The 10429-nt window shown below is 34.2% G+C and overlaps 1 protein-coding gene across 7 annotated transcripts; it reads left to right on the plus strand.

Moving 5' to 3' along the window:
* The first annotated feature begins 773 nt into the window (after positions 1-773).
* On the plus strand, positions 774-7276 carry LOC109020341. Of its 7 annotated transcripts, none has more exons than XM_035692484.1 (6): positions 774-944; positions 1308-1397; positions 5166-5418; positions 5535-5803; positions 6622-6681; positions 6811-7276. In XM_035692484.1, exons 2-6 carry the CDS (start codon positions 1377-1379, stop codon positions 6994-6996), a joined length of 789 nt encoding a protein of 262 aa, XP_035548377.1. In that variant the 5' UTR covers positions 774-944; positions 1308-1376; the 3' UTR covers positions 6997-7276. The 7 variants fall into 7 exon arrangements, with proteins under 7 accessions (XP_035548377.1, XP_018858330.1, XP_018858328.1 ...); XM_019002785.2 differs by having other exon boundaries at positions 791-944; positions 6586-6681; positions 6811-7190; XM_019002783.2 differs by lacking the exon at positions 1308-1397 and having other exon boundaries at positions 791-944; positions 6586-6681; positions 6811-7190.
* The last annotated feature ends 3153 nt before the right edge of the window (positions 7277-10429 follow it).

Below are 10429 nucleotides of genomic sequence, written 5' to 3' on the forward strand. Positions count from 1 at the left end.
ACAAAGAGAATGTGGTAGTCGACAGAAGATGTGAAGAACCGTGACGTGGGGCCAGAGACCAGGTTCGAGTGTGTGGTGTGTGATAATAGACCGATAGTTGAGTAGATTTTTTCTACGGCAAGAGTATACTATACTACTACAAGAAGCTTGGTATATCCAAACTTGGTGTTGAATTCAGAGTATATAATATTGACAGCAGTAGAAATGTTGTTAAAAAATTATATTGGTTGGAATAATATGAATGTTAAGAAAATTAATGTGTATTTTTTTAATAACGAATTAATATTTTAGTTATTAATAGAATTAAAATAAATGAAAATATTAAAATTAATATTTTAATAGAATAATGATAGATTTTGAGAGTTTGTTATTTAGTATTGTTGAAAAGTGTCTAACTAAATTTTAAAAAATAAATTTTCTAATCAAAATTTAATTAAAAAATAGTTAGGTCACTACTAATACTCTTAGTGCAAGAAGACAAGGTAGTGTCGAGTCATAATAGAATTGATCTAACAATTAGGCCTTGTTTGATTATAAAATGAGATAGAAAAAAATTGAAAATTAAATAAATATTATTAAAATATAAAATTTTTAATATAATTTTTATTTTAAAATTTAAATATATAAAATAATTTATTATATTTTATATATAAATTTTAAAAATTTATTTTAATTAAATAAAATTAAACCACATTATTTATGATGTTACAGCTCTAGCCGTCAGAACACGCTTTATTTCATTTATTAGTTCCATCACTTGCGACTTCAGCTTTATTTCATTTCAGCTCCACCTACGACAACACATGAGCTCCTCCAAATGCTAAAAACACAGCTCCCTTTCCGCATTGACAATCACCTTACTCATGCCCCGACTCATGCCCCCAACTCTTCTTATGTGTAGATTTAACCGCCGCCCCACCGCTGCAACAGTGAGCTCAGCGAAGGTTTTTTCGCTCTCTCTACTGACTAATAGCATACGTTTTGGATTAGTGCATGTTCTGAAAATATTTTCTGCGCATCTTTTTTCTTAATATTTGTTGGGTACTAATCATGTTTTGATTAAACTATAATTACGAGATCATGAATTATAGTTTGTTGTAATCGAATTTTATATGTTTTTTGGTGTTTAATACGATGCCTTTTGCTTTCTTTCGTTGTATGTTTAGCTGTGTAAAGTGCTCAAGGGCTTTGCTTTTTTTTTTTATTAGCTTGAAACCAATAAGAAACATATACCGACCTGTAACGAGCTAGACGTTTACATGGATATTCTTCATCTCTTACATTTTCTTAATCATTAAATTTATTAGGCAACAAGATTCTTGTTGAGAAGAGTCCTGCAGAGAGCAGATAAAAAATTCTACTAGTCCTATCTTGGAATGGGCTGTTTTAGAAAAAAGGTAAAATTACCATTAACTCAACCTTTCTCGCTGTCTTTTTATATTTACGCTATCAATTACACGAATAATTTTTAGTTAGATTATATATTGCATCCATATTTTGTTCATGCACATATTTACCTAAAAAGCTTCCATAGTCTCTTTAAATGTTGATAGTTTCTTGAGATATAGCTATCCTATTTTATTGCATTGTTTTTATTTCGTGGAAAACAATCATGCAATATGAAACTTGCAAAATAATATCTAGCATCACATTAGTAAAATATTAAGGGCGAGTTTGGCAACTCAGATCAAACATAAAATTTTCAACTCAGTTTTCGTAGTGAAATGAAATAAATATCCAAATGGTCATTTACAAACAAAACCTGTAACAGCCCGCTACAACTTTAATGGTGAAATTTCTATAGGTTTTAAAAATATCGTGAAAACACAGTAAGTTTTTACGATTAGACCAATTGCGTAGGTTTGAGTCTGTCAGCATAGTCAGAGCTATCACTTAGAAGTGTGATTTTTATTTATTTGAGTTAGTTAGAAGTGTCAGTTTGAGGTATGGTCTGCGCCATTAGACTCAGTTGATTATTTAGAAGGGTTTTTGGGTATCGCCTCTTCCCCGTCCTTTCTCCACTCGGTTGCGACGATTGTTCCGTAGTAAGAACATCTGTTTTCTTCCAATTTTATAAAACCATTTAGGTCAAGTAGAATGAGGGTGTATGCTTAACATTTTACTCAATTTGTGTTGGCTAAAGTAGTTAACAAATTCCTGTTAACGAAATAGAGTTGCTTTTCTCTTTCATTTTACTCAATTATTGTTTACTGTTACCACTTTCTCCTACAGCATTTTTTCCCTTAAATTGTAGATATGAAGGGCATGCCCAGTTATAGTGATAGTTGAAGTAATCAGTGCTGTGACCTTTGCATTTCATACGCACCTCAATGGAACTTAATTTTATAACGAAGTTGATAATGCAAATGTAATATGATAGGAGACTGCAGTTTTGGATATTGAGTCGAAATTGCTGGTCTATGACACTGAACGTAGTCATACCCGTTTGGTTAGATTACTAATCCATTAATGGTGATTATTGCTTTTTGGGCCTGACTCAGGTTGTAAAGGGATAAAGTGGAGCTTGGGTAGATTTGAAAAAACAAAGAAGGGTTTTGTAGGGCAGCTACAGTTAATATGGAAATTGTTAGGATACCCTAAGCAAATACATGAAAAGTTGATGGGTCATGTTTATAAAATTGAATTTCTAGATGCGTCATGTTTATGAAATTGCATTTCTAGACCTAGTGTTATATAACTTACTAATGACAAGATAAAAAAAACAGTTAATGATTAATGATTAGTCCTTTTAAAGTTTATCGATCATGTAGCTTTAATTATAAATGAGTTTTACTGGAGCATGCCACCTATGGGAGGAGATTGTAATACCCTGCCCATTAGGACGGTTGGAAATATAAGAGGGGATCCAGATTGTGACACACATTCTGTCGGCCCTAAAAATATCATCGACTGACATGCATGGTTACTTAATTTGTGATATATATTGGTGAGTGGAGCTTGACGCAAATGAAGTGGGGGGGGGGGGGGGGGGAATTGGGGTGGGGATTATATATATATAGCCATATATTTATATATAGGTATCGATAATGATATTGCTTAGGCTAGCTAGGTCGTATCATTTATATATGCTATATATATATATATGTGTAATCATTATATACCTCTATTATTTGCCTATAACACTCCCAAATAATTCACTATTTTTTTCTATCGTATTGAGGGGGAAAGGCCGAAAGCTAATTTGGGGGTGAGCCTAGCTAGCTAGTGGGCGCCTGATGTGGAATGAGGCACTGTTGCTGGCATTGTGTTGCACTTGAGGTCCATGATGGTGACTCAACAACTACTTCTTTGGCCAACTAAGACATGAAACTTCTTTCCCGTTTAGGTTTACCTATCAACAACATTTGTAGTTCGAACACTCAACATTGAGCACAAAATGAGCACATGTTTTCTGCACGAAAGTTAAAAGGGTTTGGAATTTGGAGAGAGTTTTTCTTTTTACAAGATTTCCCCTTTTATCCAATCTTTTTCATTTATTTACTGGGAATTTTTTGCTTTTCTTTCTTTTAAAATTGTTTCCCTATCCTCCCTTAGCTGATCTCATCTTTATTCTACTTTTATGATCGTTCCAAAAAACTGTCCATCTCTCTAGAGCTACTCATGATCTTTTTAACCTAACAATAATATGCACATAGTCTACCTTCACTTGCTCAAGAATAAGCAGGAAATAAAGTGAAAGAAATGAAAACATAATATAACTTTGTTAATATGAATTGCAAATTTCGTCGAAAATGGTTTCCTTAGCCTTCTGTACTGCATTTCAGTTCGATTAGCCCCCATGTGGTGCTCTTTCCCTCGATTATTGTTATAGAAAATATTTGTTGATTATGTGTCTCAAATATGCAAAATCAATTCCTACATTTGTTGGTGTAGTCAATTATTATTAACAAAGGATACGAGAATAAGAATATACCAGTGTTATCACAACCACTTTTTAGAACCAATCTGTCTCACCTTAGTTTCCCCACAGAAAATTTTCCACTTCGACCTTAGGCCTTCTAGTTAAGTAATAAACCAGTACGTCACTGGTTTATACTGTTGTTTCCCCAATTGCACTCATTGACGTCTTTGTTGCTTCAATAAACCAGTGGAAGATTGCTCTTCCATGATATATTTTGACAGTAACATATCCTGCATATTGGTTGTCTTCCTCCAAAGGCTGGCCTGGATTCATTTGCACTCTGTCTGCTTCTTGTCCTTGACTTCTTGAACTTGAGAGTATAGTGCCTTTATATAAGAAGGGAGTGATCCTTTTTCTTTTCACAAATGGCTAGTGTCAGATTTTTTGCTGTTGGTGTACTCATATACAGGAGTATATATATTATATTGAGTATGAAACAGACTATTGCTACTGGACTGTCTAGTAAATAAATTTCTATGCTTAATTTCCATGTAAATCCGTTAAACATATGCACCAGCTTAATATATATGACTAGATATATATATAATTCATATTTTTGGCTGTTGGATTATTTTTCTGGTTTTATTCAAATCTGACATACTTAAATGTGGAAGCCAAAAAACTCAAATTTTTGGGGGTTTCTGAAATGGTGGATGTGCTAATCATATTTTAAGGCTAGAAATATATTTAGAGTAGTAGAACTTCATGTAAGTTTGCCAGTCTTGGTAATTTCGAAAAGGGTCAAAATCCGATTCTTCAAAAGTGTATGGGTCCAATTGTAATGTTGATCAAATTGCTGTTTTTTGTGCTCTGGGAGTTTTTTTAACCAATTTCCCAGAAACACAAGGTTTTCTTGTGCTGTAAATGAACAAATTTGTTTCCATGAGGTAAAATGATGCTAGAAAATTACTAAGACTAGTCTATTATGCAGCAGATTCAATTTTCCTAAACAAGTCACATGTTTCAATCCAAAACAGTATCCCATATGTAATTAGACTAGTCTTAGTCTTGTCTACTGCACTAATATATTGGACACCCATTATTATTTTAATGCATTATCTTATTGCAAGGTGAGATTATATTTCTTCTAACTAGCTTCATTTAATTCACGTTTGTTATTATTACATCTCAAGTGGGGCGAAAAAAGGATGGTTTACCATTCCACCATGACCGAGCTATTTGGGGTAGTCTATTTTTGTGTTAGATATGATTCTAACATAAATGAAATGTCGTTTAAATGTAGATGACCAGGTGGGAGACAGTGGCTGAGGTCTGCCCAGAGGCCAAGCAATCCATGCTAGAAGATTTGTGTTGTACTTATGTTGACATCAGTTCATACCACAGCCCAAGAGAGGCTGATCAGGCCAGCTCAGATGATGAAACCCAGCCTCCAAGCCATCCATGGGAGCCTCCATGTGCGAACCCAATTCTGGAGGCCAAGGCTAATAGAGAACCCTCCCCGAGGGGAGAACCAGAGCCTGATAGAGTTCAAAATGGTATAGTTGACATTTGCGGGGTTTTTTAATAAAGACTGAGTTTTATCATTGGTGTGTAAGTATGACTTAAACAAATGAGATCTCTGACTAGACATTATTGTTATTATGTCATACAGGTGAGAACGTCTCGTCTGTGCCTGTAGTAAACCAGGCACAGACGAGACGTGGACGTGGGCCCGCGAAGTGCATCGAATTTGAGAAATTGCGGAAGCATGGAAAAGTGTTCTTAAAGATAAATAATGGAGAAACAACATTGTGCTGTGAGAATGCATCCATGTTTATAACACGTGTATCATGGATAGTTAAACATTATTGCAACATGAGCTATCTTAGATGGAGTGATGTACCCCAAGCGCATAAGGATGAGTTAATCGATCGTGTTCGGGTAAGACTTTTATACTTTGATCTTTATGGTTTCACATTACTCGTAGTATAATTCACGAGTGGTCTCCCTAAATTTTATTATATATGTAGGATGATTTTGAATTAGATTGGGAATTAGAGAACCATCAATTCACAGTGACTAAACAACTTCGTAAGCGCTTTAATGCATTCAACCACGAATTGCATAAGATATATATATATATATATATATATATAATATGGCAGCCAATGCTAGGACTAGTTTGGTCAGCCCCCTCGTCTGTGTTAAGCTCTGTGGTAGATGGGGTAGCAAGGCCTTCAAGGTATGTATTATAGGTGTTCAATCCAAACCGGACAAGTTGGGTAATAAGTCACGCCTTGATTGGATATTCATTACTCTGTGTAATTTTGCTTTTGTTCATGGTTTTTCATGGCAGAAAATATCAAGTCAAAATCGGGAGAATAGAAATATGCTGAAAATTAACCACACAACAGATCGTAAATCCTTTGTGAGGATTCTAGAATAGAAGGTATAAGGTTTGAAGTAAAGTATTCCCCACACAACACATTTCCCGTTTGTAAGCTCATATCATGGCAACTACACACTCACATAATGTTAATTTTGGCCTAATTTTTGCGAACTGGTATGCTATGCACACATCGTTTCTCTCATATTGCTATGAGATAAGTCTTGTATAGCATTTGCTTGGTTAGTCTATTTATTAGTGATTAAGCTATCCATACCGTATGGGAAAATATTATATGATTGAACATGTTACATATGCACATGCCACACACATGTAGCATGCAAAAATGACGAATTTGGTGGACTTCTACAAGGAAACCCATTGGTCCAAGAAGAATGATAAATTTGTGACACCTACCACCGAAGACGTTTATGTGAGTATTTTCTAGCATAACTAATATTTGCTAAATGCATTGCTAGTTCTATTTATCAGGTTGAATCTTAAAAATGCATTATCAGCACATAATTGTCGTTAATCGGTTCATTATGTCCTATTGCATAAGGATATGGTTGGAAAGCTGGATACTCTAGAACCAGAGAAACAAACTGATGAAATAGCAACGGGTGTCTTCAAAGAGGTACTTGGTCATCGACCAGGTTATGCAAGAGGATTGGGAGAGATGGTGATCCCAGAGTCTACAAGACAACGCTTCATTGGCACGAGAGAGAGAGTACATAGCTTTGATTGAAAAACATAAGAAAGAGGCTGACTCTTCCAAGAGTGAGACGGAGGCAATGACAACAGACATGCGAGTTACCGACCGTATGTTGAGGGCTTTCTTCGCCGCTAACCCGTCCCTCAGTGAGTCTCTTTGAGAGACTTAGGGTGCGTTTGGATGTTGAATTGAGTTGAGTTGAGTTGAGATGATAAAATATTCTTAGAATATTTTTGTTTATTATTATTATTATTTTGGGATTTGAAAAAGTTGAATTGTTTATTATATTTTATATGGAGATTTGAAAAAGTTATAATGATGAGTTGAGATGGGTTTAGCTTCCAAACGAAACCTTAGTGAGTATATTTTAGTGGAAAAATATGGGAAGGTTTTTTTGTGGAATTTTTGGATGCATTTTTGGCCTAAGATGGTGGATTGACAATATATATATATATAATTATATATATATATCCAATGGGAGGCTATATGTAAATGTTTTGTGGGAGCACGTTGGGTTGGGAAAAGAGATGTTTTGGCCCAAGATAATATCCTTAAATACGTATGATAATATATACAAACTACATGAGACGATATTAGGTCATATTGGTAATATCAAACATGTAAGTATCTAAGCCACCGCCTTCTTTTTACTTATGATTGGGTGTAGTGGCATGCTTACCAACTTTGGTAACTTGTTGTATAGGCTAATTAATACATGTATGTACATGGTATGAATGGGAGGGGTCACTTGACGCCAGAGCCTAACACGTGACCTGGATTTTTGGAATCTTCTTGGAAAGCTGGACTGTGTGATGAACCGGGGACTAGTATTTGTCTTGTGTTTGACCAAAATGGATCCCAAGCAAAAATTCACGGGAGGCTGACCGAACAGGTGATGTCTTCATTCCCCGTAGCAATTTACTTTTAGTATGGACTTCTATCCAAATACTATGATCTTCTTTTAATTTTTATATATGATATACAAGTAAGAAATTTTATTGATACAAAAGTATAAATTTTGACACTTGGTTTTGGAACTCTTGTGTTTATCTTGTAACCCCAGATGTCAGTCTGTAACCACGGTTTTCTTCCGCCATAAGTGAGGGTTTATAAATAAAATTGGGATGGTGTCACTCATGGACAAGTAATTCTTGGCTCTTCTTTAAAAAAAATGCCTAGTTTGTACACAAAAAAATTATGGTATGAGACAGGTGAGGTTTGTATGATCTAAATGTTTGGTTTCTGTTCTTGTTTTTCATTGCACAGGCTCTTCATGTTGCAGGTTTTGCCTATTTTATACTCAAGTAGATTTTCATGATTTTCTTTAGGGAGATGAGGACTGTTTATTATTGATTTTTAATGTATTTTAATCGTAGTCTCCACTACGGTAGGTTCTGAGGCTATAAAAGAAGTCATGTTTCCTTTCAAGAGTCAAGACTTGGTTCCAAAAACAAGAGCTACAAAAGGGCAACTTCTTGTTGTGCCTCTCTTCTACTTGGCTTCTAATTTATTAGATCTCGGATGCTAGCCCTCAACCCTTCACCCCCTCAAACCAAATACTAAACCAAAGTCATGAATCTGTCATTATTCATATCTACATTCCATATAGAGTAAGTAATAGTTCGAAGTATTTAAATAATATTATGGCTTTCAATGAGATAGCTAGAGAATTCTCTTTCTTAGTTAGCCATGACAATGGATAAAAAAAATCACATCAAAAATTTGAAAAAAGTCTTCAGATTCTTGAAGTTGAAGGCAAATGAGAAGTCAATGGATTTATATCTTATGTTCTAAAACTCTCATCCAATTTACACGTGAGGATGCATGGTGTATTTAAAAACATAAATGAAATGATTACATCTACCTTTTGTCATTAGCTTGAGCTTTTGTAATATCACAATCTACTAATTAATACTTAACATGTTAATGTTTGAAGGACATAATTAAGATAGAAAGAAAAAGTATCTTAGAATTGGATGAGTTATATATGCCTCTAGAGGAAAAACTACGTGTTTAGAAAGCAGACTTGGATTATTCAAATATACAAGAGAGCTCTTGCATGAGCTCTGTGGTGGATGAAATCTTACTAAAACCTTGGTAATTTTCGCCAGCTTCAACAAGTGACGGAAAAGGTACAAATGTTACTTAATATTTATTTACTATCAACTTTTAAATGGAATTCTATGAAAACTTAAGTGCTGGCATGTGAAATGATAAATCATCTAATGTTGTTCATCGTACAACTCATGTAAGGGTTGAATTCTGTCATTAGTTTCAAATACTTCTTACTTGCTTGAACATGTAATATTTAGCAAGGTGGGAGATCAAAGAAATGTGGGAGTTGGTTTCCCAAAGTTCAACATGGCCTTCATTCACCCTTCTAATCCTTGACAAAATGAAATGCCAATTCATTTTTTCTCCAATTTTTTATGTTGCAACAATTTCGTTCTTTGAAGTTATAGAAAAATCTTTGGAATATAAAATTATTGAACTAGAAACACCGATTAGCACTTAGATTTATAAAACATAGACCATGTGATATGAACCCGCGAGAAAGAAATCCCTTGAACCCACAATCAATTTGAAAACTCCCCAACAAAGCCAAAATCAAGTCAACAGATAGAGAATCTAAACCCGATGAGAATTCGTTTCAAAAACCTAGATTATATTAAAATCTAGACTCGTTGAAGAACCCGTCTCAAGAACCCATATTACAAATGAGGAACACCACAAAGGTTGTGATTTACCTTTGATAAGTTCAAAAATTCAATAAAAAATAAAGAGATAACTTCAACACACAATGAATAAATTTATCAAATATCATAAAACTAATTAAAATGAGGCTACAAAGAGTATTTAAACCAAAATCTAAGTAAAACTCTAGCCAAAATAATGCCACATCTTCCAAAAATACCCCTGAGTGAATAGTGTTGTGGCTACAGTACGACGCTACAGTAACTCAGCTACAATACTTTTGAAACCCTAGTTTGCTACAGTACTTCTTGAAACCCTAGTTCAACAAAATAATAAATTCCTAACATGCTCTTGACTAGGACCCCCTTAAGTCATTCTTATAATTAAACCCAATAATTATAAACTAATAAAATAAGTCATTTAAATGAATTAAATAAATTGAAAGCCTTTAAGGGCCCAATGCCTTTAAGTCATTGGTGTGTTGTCGCAGGCAACCAAAAATAAAACCTATACTCTTAAAAATACCTGTAGTAGTGCAAGTAAGGATCGTTCCCATGGAGAGTATTTAGCCTAGTTTTATGCTATGTGAACAAGGATTGGGGGGGTTAGAGTATAACGAAAACAATTTTAAGAAGAACAACTAATAAACAATTCAAATTAAATTATCGAAATCAATCAAAAGAACAAACATTGGTCTAAGTCAACATCCACCATCGAAATTTTATAACTGATCATTGATACAAATATATATTAATTCATACTTTGAACATTC

The sequence above is a fragment of the Juglans regia genome, chromosome 7, assembly GCF_001411555.2.
Source record: "Juglans regia cultivar Chandler chromosome 7, Walnut 2.0, whole genome shotgun sequence".
Lineage (NCBI taxonomy): Eukaryota > Viridiplantae > Streptophyta > Magnoliopsida > Fagales > Juglandaceae > Juglans > Juglans regia.